The 16,762-nt window shown below is 40.5% G+C and overlaps 1 protein-coding gene across 5 annotated transcripts in view; it reads left to right on the plus strand.

The window, feature by feature from the left end:
- POMT2 (protein O-mannosyltransferase 2) overlaps nucleotides 1–16,762 on the plus strand; it is a 53,497-nt gene that overhangs the window by 5,907 nt on the left and 30,828 nt on the right. For all 5 annotated transcript variants that reach the window (XM_080978031.1, XM_080978030.1, XM_080978034.1 and 2 more), the window contains exons 7-15: nucleotides 498–604; nucleotides 1,853–1,935; nucleotides 5,878–5,987; nucleotides 7,147–7,213; nucleotides 8,969–9,038; nucleotides 9,686–9,764; nucleotides 10,765–10,916; nucleotides 14,571–14,662; nucleotides 15,096–15,172. In XM_080978031.1, coding sequence (XP_080834157.1) covers nucleotides 498–604; nucleotides 1,853–1,935; nucleotides 5,878–5,987; nucleotides 7,147–7,213; nucleotides 8,969–9,038; nucleotides 9,686–9,764; nucleotides 10,765–10,916; nucleotides 14,571–14,662; nucleotides 15,096–15,172 — 837 coding nt within the window. The remainder of the gene's footprint in view (nucleotides 1–497; nucleotides 605–1,852; nucleotides 1,936–5,877; nucleotides 5,988–7,146; nucleotides 7,214–8,968; nucleotides 9,039–9,685; nucleotides 9,765–10,764; nucleotides 10,917–14,570; nucleotides 14,663–15,095; nucleotides 15,173–16,762) is intronic.

The raw sequence follows: 16,762 nt of genomic DNA on the forward strand, positions 1-16,762 counted from the left end.
CATCCATAATGCTGTTTATTCAAGCCTATCTTAGAGGTGCTATTATTCTTCTGGGGTCAGCTTCTCAGATTGTTTGAAGTTACAAAATCCAATTTATTCCACCTACTATCCTTTCTATAGAGGGTAAACATTCTTTCTGCTATGAGGTTTGCCTCTCCTGGTTTAAATAAGTGTAGTCCAAAGACATAGAGTATCAGCTTCTGAAAAGGTCTGCTTCTAATGTCAGGTCAGTTAATTACATTTGAAATAGGACAAATTCATCTTCCTTAAGTCTCCTGTCTGCAGATGGCTGCAGGGTAATTAGAGTTGTGCCATTGCCAGCAAAACTCTATGAGTCTTAACAATATGCAAATAAATGTACTAACTCCACAAGAGGAATTGATGGAGTAGCCAATTGGTGCAGTCCTTATAGCTTGCTTGGTTAGGTGTACTCAAGAGATGTGTATAACGAAACCTGCCTAAATGGTGCTGCAACTGTTCTGAATTCTTTGTTGCAGGTCACTCTGGGGAGGCACTTCCTGGCTCGTGTGCTCTGCCTCATTATGCTGCCACTTGCTCTCTATACTGCTATGTTTGCTGTTCATTTTGCAGTGCTAAATAGAAGGTATTTCTCATCACTTTTCTGTCAGAAAGAAACACACATATGACAGCATTAGCTCAATTCAGGCATTGTGCCAAACCATGCTTAAGGAAGCTTAACTGATAAACCATAATTGACAATTGGCTAGCCAGTGGGTTTGAAGCTTGAGGGTATCGCTAGCTATTTTTCAGACTTTTGGCACAATGTTTGAATTGACAAACATGAAAGCAGACAAGCTCTGTATTCTAAACTATGGTGTTGTTTGGTGCAATGTTTGAATTGAGCCATAATTCTAATGAAGTTGTATTTTTATGCAAGGCAGGCAAGTCATGGTAATAGCTGTTTTAGGAATTCTACATGGTGTTCCAGCTCTGTTTAGTTATGCCTCAATATTTAACCTGATCCATGTATGCATTAATTTCTGTGGAGTCTTGAGTGTAGACCTGTGTCTTCAGACATGGTGGCTTTATCATCACTGACCAGTTAGCATTTGAGTGACTGGATCAGGCATGGTTGTTTCATGATTTTGTTGTGGACACTTGTCTACCTCTTATGTTACATTGTCCTTTACTAATAAATAATGGAAAGAAGACTGAAAAGTGATTGTTTTATTTTTTTAAAAAAAATCTGTCACACTTTTCAACAAGTGGTATTAGCCAAAGTACTTGAGCCAATGTTGGCTTTGCGATTCACCAGTCAGTTTTCTGGGTGATAGGCATGTTGAATTCAGTGGTTTATGCTGTGTATGACTTTGCTGGATATTGGTCTCTGTCAAATACCACTGACCTTCTAAAATGACAATATTCACCAAGCTTCTGACCACAGTATTTACTCCCATTTTACTGCCTAGGCCTGTTTGTCATGCTTAAGAATAAGCCGTTAACCCCACTAGGGAAGAAAAGTGACGGGCCAGTAAAGTTCTAATCCTGCAGGTCAGCATGTAAGTTTGAGGTACACAAACTTGTCTGGGGGGTGTTTTAGAAAATACTCAACCAAATATCTCACTTAAATTAGGCTTTCCTCAGGATTGTTTACTTGCATTGTACTTGGGCACAATTGATCACTTAATTGATGTAAATCTGAAGGTAGCTGAAGGTTGCTTGTGTGTCAGCCAAATGACCCAGATTTTTGTAGATATCAAAGGAATTGGGAACATCCTGTGTGCTCACAGGCCAGTGCTGTTATGTTTCCTGCTTATTAAATTATATGCTTAAAACTCTTTCCATTTGTCTCCACGCACGCATAATTTACATACACTTGGTTTTTCCCCAGTGGGCCTGGTGATGGTTTTTTCAGCTCTGGATTTCAGTCTCGGCTGATTGGAAACAACCTTCATAACATGTCTGTTCCAGAGTGTGAGTATCTAGATACTTGAGGGAACCAATGCTCTAATGAACACTCTGTATCCAAGCAAACAAAAAACTCTCCTGTGTTTTTAAGAGAACACAGGGTGGATGCTAAAGCAAACGCAAAGTATTTGTCACATTTTTTTTTGCTCTTTAGTGTGTTTGGAATGGTGATTTGAACCACCTTGGAATTATTTATGAACATTTTGATCTTTGTCACTTGTGGGTTCGGAGTGGAAAGTTTAGAACTGAGCACAAGTGTGGCGGAAGCATATAAAATGCATAATGAGAGAGTTGATGGAACCTCAAAAGATGCAAAAAACAAACGAATGGAACAGTAACTTTTAATTATATATTTCCGTATTGGAATAAAACGAGTTGTAGTTCTTGGCACCACCTTGGAGAAATCCTGATCTGCTAAACTAAATTGGCAGACTGTGTCTGAAGCCAGTGTAAATGTGTGTCATCTTGATTCAGTAGTCTCATGCTAGTGATCTCCCAACGGGCATATTTTCTTTGTAGGGTGAGACTGTTGCCTAACAGCTGTTGTGCTACCTGAACCATTCTATACCCTCTGGTTACATTAAATAAGTGGCACTTGGTTAGCAGTACAGTTAACAGAGTTTTGGGGAAATGTGGACCCCTATTGTACCCAAGCAGCAGTGGTGGGAGTGCAGAGAGGCAGTGATAATTGGGGGGATAAATTGTTGTCACTGCACCTCCTTCACTTCAGCCTATGAGCTAAGGATGTGCTGTCAGAGTGTTTCTTCTGTGGTTATTTGATTCCCCGCTCCCTGCACAACAGGAAGAAAAAGCAAAACATCTAGAAAGAATAAGAAACATGTGATTTAAAATCTGCAGAAATCAACAGGAATATTTGGGGGCAGGTGGAGTGTGTGGGTTTCTGATGTTTTTCCAAGAAAAGTTGGCTGTATCTGCAAAAACAAATTCTGGAATTATTTCACCTAATTAATGAAGTCACATATATTTTTAAAATACTGTTATCTTCTTAAACCTAAAAGATTGGGTGCACTATTCTGAAATAACGTCTTTGAATGCCTCCCTCATTGCTCAAATTCCACATCTTAAAATATCTGCTTCTATATCTATGAGAATTTGATTTCCCAATGGATTTTGTAAATGATGGTAAATGACACTGCAAGTTTTTTTTTTAATGCAAGTCAATGTGGACTAGTGAAAGTTCAGCTTGTCTTGAAATAGCAGCTGCAGTCACATCAGACCATGATGGCCGCCACATGATGATTCTGTGGTGGCAGCAGTTTCACAGCACAGTGGAATCTTGGTCATGATTAATGACTGTGTATCCCGCACCCTTGTGGCTGGTTTTCTGCAAGCATTTCCAGTACACAGGTGCCAATATGTTTTACTTACTCACAAAATTATACACCGCTCGCTTCCAAAACATCACGGTAGTATATAACAACATAAACACATTTAAAAGCAATACAAAGCAATCATTAAAATGACTGGCTACTTGGGACATTTTGGATAACCCCATAGGCCTGTTGCCATAAGAGAGGCTCCAAGAGGTGTCTGAAAGGAAGAAGAATGGGGGGGGGGGGAGGATGCCTGTCAAATGTTTGCTGCAAGAGCGTTCCACAGCATGGGACCAGTAACACTAAATGCTCAACTCCAAGTGAAGGCTGTTTGCACCTCTGTAACACAGAGGACAACTAACAACACAACTTATTTGTGTTCCATTTGCAATACCGTCATAGGTGAACCACCTTATTTTTATTTTTTTATGATATTACAGAAAAAAGAAGAAAAGAAAACAACAAAAAATTTAACAAGACATACATTACAATGCATTAAAAAAACCCATAAAAACCAATACTACAATACAGCAAAAAAAAAACAATAACATTAAAACACACATCCAATATTCCATATCTTTATCTTTCATTTACTTGTTTCATCAACCTCCTCACACCTCCCTTTTTGTATTCTAGTTTAATTAATTGTTTCAGCAAATTCTTTCCATCTTTCTCAATTTTTGTTGAATAATTTATCTTAACGGTCTAACCTATTAATTAACTCAGCAAATCCTTTCCATCTTTCACTATATTCTGTCATTCAATTTACCTTAATTTATTTTAGCCTTATCTTACCATAAAGTACCTTAAAACTTAATACTTATTTATACATGACTCCTTATATCATTTCTACTAAAGCCAAATAGTTTCATTCCAACATTTTTCCTAATACTCATTAATTTTACACTAATTCTCAAAATAAATTTTAAAAAACTTTCTTCCGATCTTCATCCAACGTCTCTTCTTCCTGGTCTCTGGTTATGTCAGTCCTTACTGTCCGTTCCATCTAGTCCATCAACATGGTGATCTTGTGTCCGAGGCTCTTAAGTCTTTTCCATGTCCCTTCTGCAGATCTTCTTGTTTATACCTGCACTTTACCTTGTCTTTTGTTGATCTTTTTCTTAATTTCTTTCCTTTCTCATTGAGGAGTAGGTCTCGGGGGGACTTCAACCCAACAATATCTCCGTCTCCCCTCAACAGATCAGCCCATTCTCCACAGTCAGCACTGTAGTCCAGAAAGTATTTAAAAGCATGTTTCAAAGTCCCTCCAAAGTTAAGAGCCCCCACAACTCCAGACCCCCCCCGGCCAAAACCAAATCCCGAAAACCAAAACGTCCCTGCCTAGGGGGATCCATCCCACTTCCCATCTCCCAACCAAACGATACTCCCTCTCTCCATATCTGACTTTCTCCAGGTTCAGTCTTCAAAAACAGCAGCTTATGCTCCTGCAGGGCCTCCGGTCTCTCCATTTGTGTTACTTGAGGTTCAACAGCAACCTCCTCCATTATCTTCTGCACTTGCACTTGCCCTGTCAAAACAGATTCCTGGGTTGGTTCCTGAATGGTTTCTCTATGAGTATTCACTGTTTGTCCAAAGTTTTTGACTGCAACAGTCATCAAATCCATCTTCTCATGCAGCTGCTCCAACAAAGCGCTTGTCTTGCAAAAAGCAAGCACCAAAACATCTTCTAAACACATTTTTATCCAAGGTCAGAGTCTGGTCTCACGATCCTTAATCTCCACAGCTGTGAAATCCCCAGATCGACTCCAGCAGCAGTTTAACAAGCTCCCTCTAGAGGAGACAATTTCTATTTGTATCCATCTTTTGAAAGCAGTTCCAACAGAAGAAAATTACTTTCATTTTTCAAATATTTTGTTTCTTTTGAATTCAAAAGGCAACATTGGAATCAATATGTTTCTCTTTTTTAACTATCTGTCAAAAGACGTTCCATTCACAGTCAATGAACTTCCCCAAAAATTTCTGTCTCTGACACCCCGTTCCCAGGTTTGAGACGGTGGAAATTTATCTTTCTTTACTCTCTCTCCTGCAGGCTTGAACAATCTAAGATTCCCCCCTCTTCTCCTGCTTCCAAGAGGGGTTTTGGTGGTTATAACTGATGGAAATTTAGTCCTTTATATACGACTTTCCAGACTTTAGCTTGCAAAATTTTTGCTTCAGTCTATTTACAAAAGCGGAAGGCGGACTTCCTGTTTAGAACCTTCCCGCTTCGGTGCCAAATTAAAATGTTTCGTAGTCCAATTTTCCATTCTACTCACGGGTACTTGTTTAGAGTCCAATTGTCCACAGGAAAAAGTCAGCGCTCTCCGGCAACGGCTGTGTGGCTTCACTCCGTAAAAGTAGCTGTCGATTCAAAACACTGCGCCGCTCACCCCACGTCGCTTCAGATCCCCGAAAAAGGGTTTCCCTGCGAGTAGGGGAGGCGCTCTTGGTGTTAGCCAAATCCCACATTCCCAGGCTTCCTCCGCCTGGGATTTTTGAAGGGTCTCTGCCTTCGCCGCGGCAGCAAGACCCGATTTTCACGGAGCGGGTTCCGATGGCGCTAACCCGGAAGTTCATAGGTGAACCACCTTAAACCATTGCTCTCTTCCTTTAGACTTGGCATATGGCTCTGTGATAACAATGAAAAACCTTCGTATGGCAGGCGGATACCTTCACTCACACTGGCACCTGTATCCTGAGGGTGTGGGAGCACGGCAGCAGCAGGTCAGTGAATTGTTGGAATGTCACATTTTGCTGGTGTTGCCGTAAGCCATTCATGTGACTAAAACACTGGAAAGGTGTGTGTGCACGTTTGCTTTTGAAGTTGGCAGGTGTATAAGCCCTTCCTGTGTTGTTTTCAGACACGGGAGTGCCTTGCAGAAATACTTCTAGATGGCTTAGAAGTCAAAATCTGTCTGAGACCTGTGCTGTTTCAGCTGCTTCATGTCCTCTTAGTACAAATAATGGTTGTTTCATGTTCCTCTCTTGCTATGGATTTTTTCCAGCATCTTTGGAGGCTGAAAGTCTCATGTAGTGCTTGAGGAGATCTGTTAGTATTATCGGTAGCTACTAGTCTTGATGGCAGTATCCCTTTGTATACCCCTCACTAGGGAACAACAGCAGGAAAGGGCTATTGGACTTATGCCCTGCTTGTAACCTTCCCAGAGGCATCTGGTTCGCCAGTGTGGTGAACAGGAGGCTGGGTTATGGATTATCTAGGCTTTTTCCCTGTTCCCGCAGGTCTTGTACCACTTGCTTGCAGGACTGGAGTAGTTCACACAATCATTAGAATACAAGTCTTCTCCAAAAGCACTTCCATCATATGGCAGTGATATTGAACCCAAGGAGTCCAGGGTGAATTCTTAGGAAGACTAACACAGGACAGGGGTGAGAATAAGGCAGGGAGCATCGCTCTAGACTTTGGCAGTATAGATTCCTGGTTCCATGCATTTCTTAATTCAAATAGAGTTGACTTCAAATATTATATTGTATCACAGTTGTGTGCACAACACATTGATGTAAAAGCCTATGTCCAGCACAGAAATAACTGGTCACTTGGGGGGTGAAGTGTCACAGGGTGGAAATAACACCCCCAAAGTCAAATATGCATCTTGGGTCATACATGGATTTGGCTTCTTTGGAAAATGCATTTTTAAAATGCATTTAAAAATACAATAAATCATAAAAGCAGTAACTATTCTGCTATTCACAACAAACTGCAATTGCTGTGTGTGTGTGTGTGTGCGCGTGCGTGCGTGCACGCATTGGTTACAAACTTGGGTCATTCAGAAATGCATAGCATTGCCTTTGTAGTGAATGCACAAAGACTAGACTGCTTGTATTTTTGAAGGGATGGAATGCAATGACTTCTCTGTGCTTCTAGGTCACTGCATATTTGCATAAGGACTTGAATAACCTGTGGATTATAAAGAAACACAACTTGAAAGCAGGTAACTTGAGAATAAAATGGTGTAATATGTAACTGGTTTTTTCCTTCTTCAAGATAATTGATCTCCCTTTTCCTTAGGAGTTTTAGTTTCTTTTCTAAATCTGAGGGATTACTTTATTGGTTTGTTTGTTTGCTTGCTTGCTTGCTTGTTTGTTTGTTTGTTACGTTTATATTCTGCCTCTCCTCCTGTAAGGCATTCCAAGTAGCATGCATCGTTTTCCTTCACTTATGGCTGTGTTTGATACCCCTCTGAGGCAGCATATTCAGTGGTACATCTCTTCCTTGCTGATGGTGCATGGTCCACTGGGTTCTGGGTAAAGGGGAGTGTGGATGCCATTCTCTGCCCTTTCATGTCTGTGGTCTTGTCTGTGACTATGGAAGTAAGGGCAGCATCTACTTGTTCTCAGGTCCTGTGGACTTGCCTGTCCTGAATGGGTGCCAAAACACAGAACTTCAAGATCTGTCTCCTAGTGCTTCTTTGTGAGTCTTCTCAAGACTGCCTTGGAGGGGCACACTTGCCACTTCTGTTTATTTTTATAATTCATTTTTTACATTCATTTCCACCTTTCTTCTGAGAAGGTCAAGGTGGCGTACATAGGATATAGAATTGTAGAGTTGGAATGGACCAACCACCTGCAATAAAGGAATCTTTTGCCTAACGTGGGACTCGAACCCACGAGACTGGGATTAAGAGTCATATACTGTACCAACTGAGCTATCCCAGCAATTCATGCTTTCTCTTCCTCCCCATTTTATCCTCACAACAGCCCTATGAAGTAGGTTAGGCTGAGATACTATAGCTGGCCAAAGGTCACCCGAGTGAGCTTCATGGCTGAGAAGAAATTTGAACTCTTGTCTCCCAGGTCCTAGTCCAACCACTCCAGTGAACTGTCTTGTGCCATGTCTAGTGGCAGATTAGATCTGATATATAATAAACTCGGTTCCTTATTGTGGGGAGGTCATTATACAAGGTTTTTGCAAGCTTTTTAAATAGTCCAGGAGCGCTGGAAGGCAAGTTTTGGAGCGCATGCCTCTTGGTGGCATGGGCTAGGGACGGCAACATAGATGAATTGGATAAGCATTTGAGGTTGTGTTTTTGGGCAGTGGCAAAGCTGACCCATTTCAAAGTATAAAATAAAATGTGCCTCCTGATCTAATCCTGCGGTGCATCTACAGCATAATACTCCCCTGAGAGATGCCCAGATTTATCTCTGCTGCCTGCTGTTTCATCAGTTTAACAGATGGTTTATATACTTTCAAATTGAAATATATTAGTGCAAAATTAAATCGTAGTTACCCCTTTTGTATAAAAGTATAAACACAAGAGACTCAGATCCAAGTTAGTAGTTGTGTAATCTAGCTGAATTAAAGTCTGGTCAGATCAGAATGAAATATTTCAAAAGGAAACTTGTCTTTAGTGCTGAACATAGCTCCTTGTTCATCTTGCTGGTTGTGGCCACAGTTTGAATGTTCAGGAATTTTAATGTTTTTCTAACACTTGCACGCTGTGGCATCCCAGGAAGAGTGCTGTCTTACTAGCGATACATTTTGTTTGCTGTTAGAGAAGCTTTTTATCATAATGATAATGTTGGAAAGTCATTGGAAATATTTCAGGGTTGTTGTTTTTTGTATTTGAACTAGAGATGTTGGAACGATGATATTTTTATGATGCTTTCCTAGTTTATTTGATATTGGCATTCTTACATCTTTTCCATCAGCCTCAGATTTCATGCTGTGACCTCTTCTGTTTCACCAGATCATTCAGATGCTTCCCTCCCTGTGGAGTTTGTAAGGCATGGAGACGTTATCCGTTTGGAACACAAAGAGTAAGCTGTTTAGGAAATGTGAGGATTGCTAATTGCCTGAAGTAGCAATTCTGGTTGAGTATGGTAATAGATATCTGGTCTGCCAGTAACTACACCATGGTTAGAACAGACCTTGTTGATGACTCTCTCTTCTGTGTGCTATCCCCTGATAGTCTTTGAAGTGCCATTAGATACTCTTTATTTGCGCTAAGAAATTAACTTCACTAGTATTCCTGGAATCTGCTACCATGAGAGAGAATGTGGACCTCACTGTAAATAGTAATCTTGACGTGCAAATTTTGACAGAAACAGGTGGCAACCATTTTGAAAGGGGGTTCTGTTCCCGGCCCCTGTGCATGTCAGCGGAGCACACATAAGTTGGCCCCACCTCGTTCCGCCCCACCCAACCCCCATTCTTCTCCGCCCCCATCCTGCCCTCTTCTGGGCCCAGAAGGACCCGCACATCGGCGATCGTGTGTCATTTGGACATGCCTAAAATGGTCACCGCCTGTATACTTGGCATAACATCTCTATAGTGTCACCATATTTAATTGTGTTGAAGATGACAGAAAATGTTTGAACCAAGTTTTCTTTAATTGAAATCAACTTTCAGTGCTCAAACTGTTCTAGGGATAAAATCAAACAATGTGATTTTATTTTAACTTTAGGACTTCTAGAAACCTGCACAGTCACCCTCATGAAGCCCCCTTGACGAGAAAGCATCTTCAGGTCACTGGGTATGGCATAGTAAGTGAACAAAGAAAAAACTTGATTCTGCCTGCCCTGGAATATAGTCCCAGAACAAAGGGTTATTTCTCCTTTTGGGGTTTTCTTTCTTTTAAGCTGCTCAAAATCCATGATTCTTTCATAAAAAAACAGGAAGCTGCAGTGTGAATTTTTAGCTCATATTAAAAAAAAAACCCTGTATGAAATGCTTGAGATTATTGGAGAATACTGAGAGTGCCTCACCCTCATATAAACTACAGTGATGTAACATGAAATACAAAAGCCAACCTGTGCCAGCGCTTGACTTCAAGGAGTTATGGCTCTTTAAACAGCATGACTGAGTTTTATTGTCTTCTGCACTTGTTATGACCTATTGGTGTCTATGCTGAAGGATGTACAACCATTAACCTTTATGAAAAGATTTTTTTCTTTCATTCTTGTGAGGTGAAAAAGTATATTGTGGTAAACCTTTTCAGCAGTCGACTAACAGTTCTGTGTAACGTTTTAATCCAAATGTGGGGTGGGAGTGGGGGAGCAGCAGTGCAGTTTATTTATTGGCCCTAAAAAAGTGGAGGCAAAAAGAACAGCAAAAACATTGCAATGTTTTGCACACCACAGTAAACCAAACTGTGGTCTACTGGGACAGTGCTGGCTCACTCACACTCACTGTGCTACTGCTTTTAACACAGTGCAGTATGGCAGGTAACACAAGTTTTGACATAGCATGTTACCCCAGATCGTGGTTAAGGTGTCTCCTCCTTAATTATAATCTGCAACCATAAAACAGGCCTTTGTTAATAAACCAAGATGATCAAAGTGGCTGGAGCAACTCCCCTATGAGGAATGGCTACTTACTGCTGCTGTTTGGATAGGGCAATGCTGAAGGGCCTCATTAGCTCCTCACAAGTACTGCTACTGCCTTGAAGCTTCAGAAACCGAATTCCTCTCTCATTCATAATAGCTCTTCTTTGTCTGTGTGTGTGTCCCCCCCCCCTTTTTTCTTGGTATGCACATTTCCTAGAATGGAACTGGAGACTGCAATGATTTCTGGCGAATTGAGGTTGTGGGAAGAAAGACTGGGAAGCGTATCAAAGTGCTACGTAGTCGGATCAGGCTGATTCACGTGGCTACAGGTTGCCTCTTGGGTTCAACTGGGAAGACGTTGCCAAAATGGTAAATATCCAGGAGTCATTTTTCATGGAATTCTTGAGCCTGAAGGGACCTCCAGAGAAAGGCAGCACATATCCTTCTTTATGTCCTCTTTTTTTAATATGTGATTCAGTGCATTTGGGGCTGCATCGTAGAAAACAGATGCATTGCTGAAGGCTCGTCTGACGCTTGAGCTTGGGATGATTTAAAGTGAGTGACCAGTGTCACGTGCAGCAGGAACGGCAACATTGTCTTTAATCTTTGGCTTTTGTCACTTGAAATATCTGTTTTCAGGATCCATGCTGTTCTTGTGATGGTAATTTGTTTTAAACTGTTTTTAATAATGTGTTTTGAAATTGCTGTAACCTGTTCTGGGACCTTATAGCGAAGGACAGGTAAGAAGAAGAAGAAAAAGAAGAATTTGGACTTGATACCCCGCCTTTCACTCCCCTTAAGGAGTCTGAAAGCGGCTAACCATCTCCTTTCCCTTCCTCCCCCACAACAAACACTCTGTGAGGTGAGTGAGGCTGAGAGACTTCAAAGAAGTGTGACTGGCCCAAGGTCACCCAGCAGCTGCATGTGGAGGAGCGGGGACGCGAACCTGGTTCACCAGATTATGAGTCCACCGCTCTTAACCACTACACCACGCTGGCTCAAAACATGCGCATTCCTTCCTGCTGTGACTTGGATTCGAACCGAGGTTGCTGTGGCCACAACACAGAGTACTAACCACTATACGGCAAGCACGGCAAGCTATGCAGGAAATAATAACAATCATAATAGTAATAAGACAAGCCCCATTGCAACCAGCTCACTGTCACTACAGCATGGTAATGAGTTCTTTTCTAGTTCCAAATATGGTTGTCTGTCATATCCCTGAGTATGAGGAAAACACATCCATAAAATCTTTTCAAAATGTGTTTGAGAGCATTTCCATGACATCCAGTGTTCTTTTCCTGATTGCACTATTCATTTTGCCTGCAAAGTATTCCTTTATTTATCTATCTCACACAGCTGCCATCACTTGTTAGGGATTATTATAGCTATTATTATACACCCACCTTGTGGTCACCAAACTGTCAAAGGATTAGTTACTCTTTTCCCACTTCACTTCAACTCTTACACTCATTTACTTATTTGTTCAAACCTATTTCCCCTTCTGCCACCGTATATATTTAAATGACTGCTTAATAATAAACCTCAGCTCACTCACCAGTAGCTGTGGCAAAAAAGTGTGAGGCACCACTTAAAAGCAGAACAACAATGTAATATGCGTTTTAGCTTTGATTAACAAATAATAAAAATGAAGGGTTATGCTTAGTTTGAAAGGTTACTATATAATGAACTTAACTTGGCTACTGTTACTTTAAAATAACTGTCCATTCTTCCAGGTTACTATGTTACTGCCACTTTAAAAAGATACCACTGGGAGAACCATTTCCTCCTCTCCTGCCCCATTTAAACGAAGAGCCAGAAACCTTTTTCTTGGCCATCATGCTCTGAACACTCTCAGGCTTCAACCCAGACCCCTGCCAAAGTCTTTAGCAGGACACAGCAACCACATTTACCTAAGGCAGTGCACAGTGCCTGCAGACCCGTGGCTTCTAAGTGCCCTCTTGGGACCTCTCTGGCTCAGTGGGGTGAGGCAGAATGTCCACTGTATTGTTCAGCATAGCCCCATATCTGTCTGCCTGTTCCTTTTTGAGCACAGTCTTGTTTCTTTATTAAGAAATAGGACAAAGTAATTGAATATTAGGGCCGAAGCCCAAATGTTGCTTATCTTCTGTCCCTCAATTGTGCTGCCTTGTAGGTGTTTGTTTACTATAAAAGTCCTCACTATTAATTTGGATCCTAAGATAAGTTAATTTAAGGAAGTTCACAGATGGAAGGATTTTTGCCCCGTCCTTTTCCCTGTAGCCACCTGCAGCCTCCAAAACACCTTTCCAGAGGTTGGGAGGGGGACCCTCCTGAGCAATGTAGAATCAGGCATGTGATATAGCAGGAGGAGAAGGCAGGAATCTTAAGTGAATTTCCTTAAATGAACTTGCCTTTTATATGCTGTGTGAGAGAAAGCATCAGTTAACTTCCAGCAGTCATTCATTTCTCTTTTATACATAGTGTTCCTTAGCTATCCTTCTTACGAGTTTTAGTTGCCATGCAATTGTCTGTACTAAAAGCTTTGTAATAGCAGAAAATTCTCCTCTGAAAATGTTTGGCTTATTTACTTGCCAGTTCACATGTTTTGAACAGTCAATATAATTGCTCTCTAACAAAAAGGATCAATGGACTTTTTTGTTGTGGAAGTTGCTAGGGAAGAGCAGGTGCGGGGAACAAAAAGCTCTTCTGAATGCTTTGGCTGTCCTCTGCCTGCACAATGGTGTATATGTGTGCTTCGGTCTCTATGTAAGTGGATCTGCTTGTCAAGGCTGAACTCGTAAGGCTGTCAAGCCCGGACATCTTTTAGCTAGAAAGGCAGTTAACCTGAAACCATTGTGATAATTGAGCATTAGAAAATGCACTCTTTCATTCCAGGTCATTCCACTTCAGGAACCAGCAAACTAGCAAGAGAACAATGTACTTAGATAAAACCAATTTTAAAATAGTTTAACAAGACATATAAACACAAGAAACAGGGGAACTGTTGCCTAGTAAAGATTAAATGAGTGTGAGGAGCAGGGAGTGTGGTTTGGTTTCCAGAGTATTCCTCATGTAGCAAGAGCCTGGCTGTTACTGCATATACAGTTTACTATTTCCTCACTTGACAGCAGATTGTTCCTCTTAGTAGGGTCACCATAGATGTGGGCTATCCTAGGTCTGTTTCTCACACTTTACAGATGTAAAATTATTCCCATGCCTTTGAAAGGATGCGTGAGTCTTCCTTTGAAATGGGGGGTATACATTTATGGCACCCTGCCAAATATGTAAATCACCAAGGTACAGTTTCTAAAGCTTTTCTTTAAAAAGTGTGAGCTAGGTGCATATTGCCAATTCTAATCATATAACTTGTTTCTTCTATTTTTTTAAAAAGGCTGTGTCCAGTGCTTGTGTAAACAAGGCCACTGTTTGAACTTAAATGTTTAAGTCAGTGCTTTTTTTTCTGGGGGGATGCAGGGGTACACATACCCCTAAACATTTTGTGAATCTAAATTTGGCCTCATTGAGGGGCAGTATTTCAATATGAGTTGGAAAATGAGAGTTCCACTAATTTTTTTTTTTTTTTTAGAAAAAAAAGCACTGGTTTAAGTTATGCAACTAGAACATAAATATATGTTTTTATATGTATGTGTATCTATCTTAGAGGATGGTGGTGATGATTTATTAATTTTATATACTGCTTAATTGCCAAGGTGGCATCTCAATGATTTACAAGTGTAAAACACACCTAATTAAACACACAAACAATTTCATCAAAGCATTAAAATAAACATCCACAATTAAAATATATCAGAGAATAAGCCCATTAAAACAGCACTACAATTAAAACAGTTACAACAGCAATTCAATATGACTTTTGATTCCCTTAGATTGTCTTTTGGTTCAGTGTGAATTCTGAAAGGCCAATGTTTCTGTAAGAAAAGGGTCTCTGACACAAAGAGATGTTATGGAATATGAATGCAAGTTGGGATAGACAAGTTCAGAAGTTTTATTGATGACTTACTGATGGTTCTTGTTTCACAGGGGCTGGGAGCAGGTAGAAGTCACCTGCACTCCATATCAGAAGGAGTCTCCTAATTCTCTCTGGAATGTTGAAGATCACATTAATCCCAGGTGTATGTGATTGAATGTACCTTTTTGTCATCAAAATATTAAGATTTCCCCTCCCCTTCCTATTGCTTGTCGATTTTGAAGAGGGAAAGCTCCATAAAGCAATTGAAGCAAAATATTAAGAATTAGAATTCCTGAATAATTTCCCCAATGACTGGATTTAAGCATGTCTTTGTTATACATACAAGGAAGCTTCTTGAGATTCTAGTTTGACATTTTAGTGCACAGCAGGAAAAAGTGGGGGAAAGATGGCTTTTCAAGGTATCGTGTTTCATGGGTTTATTGTCTTTTTTTAAAAAAAAACACACCAACAACCACCTTCTGACCTTTGCCCGCACCTGGGACCTAATTTAATGCAGAGGGAATGTCTATGTATCATTAATGTATGTACTTAATCAACATGTGAGATCCCACTTTAACCTGTCTTCTTTTCCATAGTGCCCAATATCAGTTTGGATGTTCTGAAACCTTCCTTTCCAGAGATTCTGCTCGAGTCTCACATGGTTATGATCCGAGTAGGTAGACTGGCTTGGGTTCCATTTTGTTTGTAACTTTCTTTCCTTTGTAGAAAAACACTCCTTTTATTTCTGCGTTAACTGTGCCAACTTGGGTACTATCTGGAATAGAAGAAGCATTATGGGGTTCAGCAGGTTTATGTTTAATAGTGCAGTTCTCAAGACATCTTGTGTGATCAGTGAGGGTACTTCACAAATCTCTGGCATCCATCAAATATGGGGAAGACTGTGCCAATAAATGAAGGAAGAGACATATTGTGTGTGCTATTGATAGTATGCTGATATAAGTAATAAAGCCACACATTTTTAAAAGGTATGTGCAGCTCTTCTGCATTTTTCATGTGTGCGTGAGAATGCTTATGGATCATAGCTGTCAACTTTTCCCTTTTTTTTAAGGGAAATTCCCGTATTCCGAATAGGATTCCTCACAAGAAAAGGGAAAAGTTGACAGCTATGTTATGGATGAAGGGAAGAGCTGGGCCCCTGGAGTATTGTGTCTAGACAGCTCCTCGCTATTTGAGACCACCAGTTATCATTGTGTCCAAGATTTTTGTCATCCTGATTCTGACTGAGAGTCGGATTATCCTGAGATGTTAAGAAACGTCCTTGTGTAGGCGTAAAATTTATCTGAAGCTGTCAAACGTAACAGCTGAAGAAATAAAAAACTAGTATTAACTCTCTTTCATAGCAATGAAAGTTCCTCTCGACAAGGAAGCGACATTATTTATATTTGTTGATTTTTCTAAAAAGCAGTTACCAAAAACAACAACTCAGAACCCTCAAAGCTTCGCACACTGAGATTGTAAGAATAATTTAATTTATCTAAACTAAAGATAGTTTCTTTCCAGAGTGAAAGCAAACCCAGTGGGATCTTGTGGGAGATTTCACAATAAAGGACTGTAGAGATCTTCTCTTCAGGAAGGCTTCTGAACCCTTCCCCTTTGGATAGTGATCTCATTAAATTCTGTTGTGTGAAAGTTTTTAGGCTGCCTCCACTAGAGGGCAGTGTGAATATATTTGACAAGAAATAGAAGTACATGTGTGCAGACTAGCTTTTGAGCAAATGCTTGTTAATGTCATAAGGATTGCCAAAGGTCCATCAGTTCCAGCATTCTGTCTCCAGTGGTGCTCTGCCTGATGTCCCTGCAAAGCTCACACACACAGGGTTATGATAACCATCTCTTGTTGTTCCTCCCCTCTGAGACAGAGGCTCCTAGAGAGAACATACATTTGAAGAAAATATTTTGCATGGGAAAGAGAATTGTTCTTGTAAACATGAGTGTCTGTCTAAGGCTGTGTGCTCCAGCTCCAGCTACATAATGGTTTTTAGCCAGTTTAAATTAAATGGCAAAGGCCCTCAATGTACAATCTGGCTAGAATATAGGTGGTTAACTGTGAACTGTGATAAATAATTAGTATATACCCTTGTTAGTCTCCTGCCTTAGCCCTTCCTGTAGATACTGAATAAAATCAAGTTTTGCAACATGTTTAGCTTTCATTATTATGGAGCTATAGACCCAGTCCCTTGCCCTGCCATGTGAACACAGAACCTAATGCTTGTGTTTCTCTGATTTTGCTGCAAAGAACCTC

Source organism: Podarcis pityusensis (assembly GCF_964106645.2).
Source record: "Podarcis pityusensis genome assembly, chromosome: 1".
Lineage (NCBI taxonomy): Eukaryota > Metazoa > Chordata > Lepidosauria > Squamata > Lacertidae > Podarcis > Podarcis pityusensis.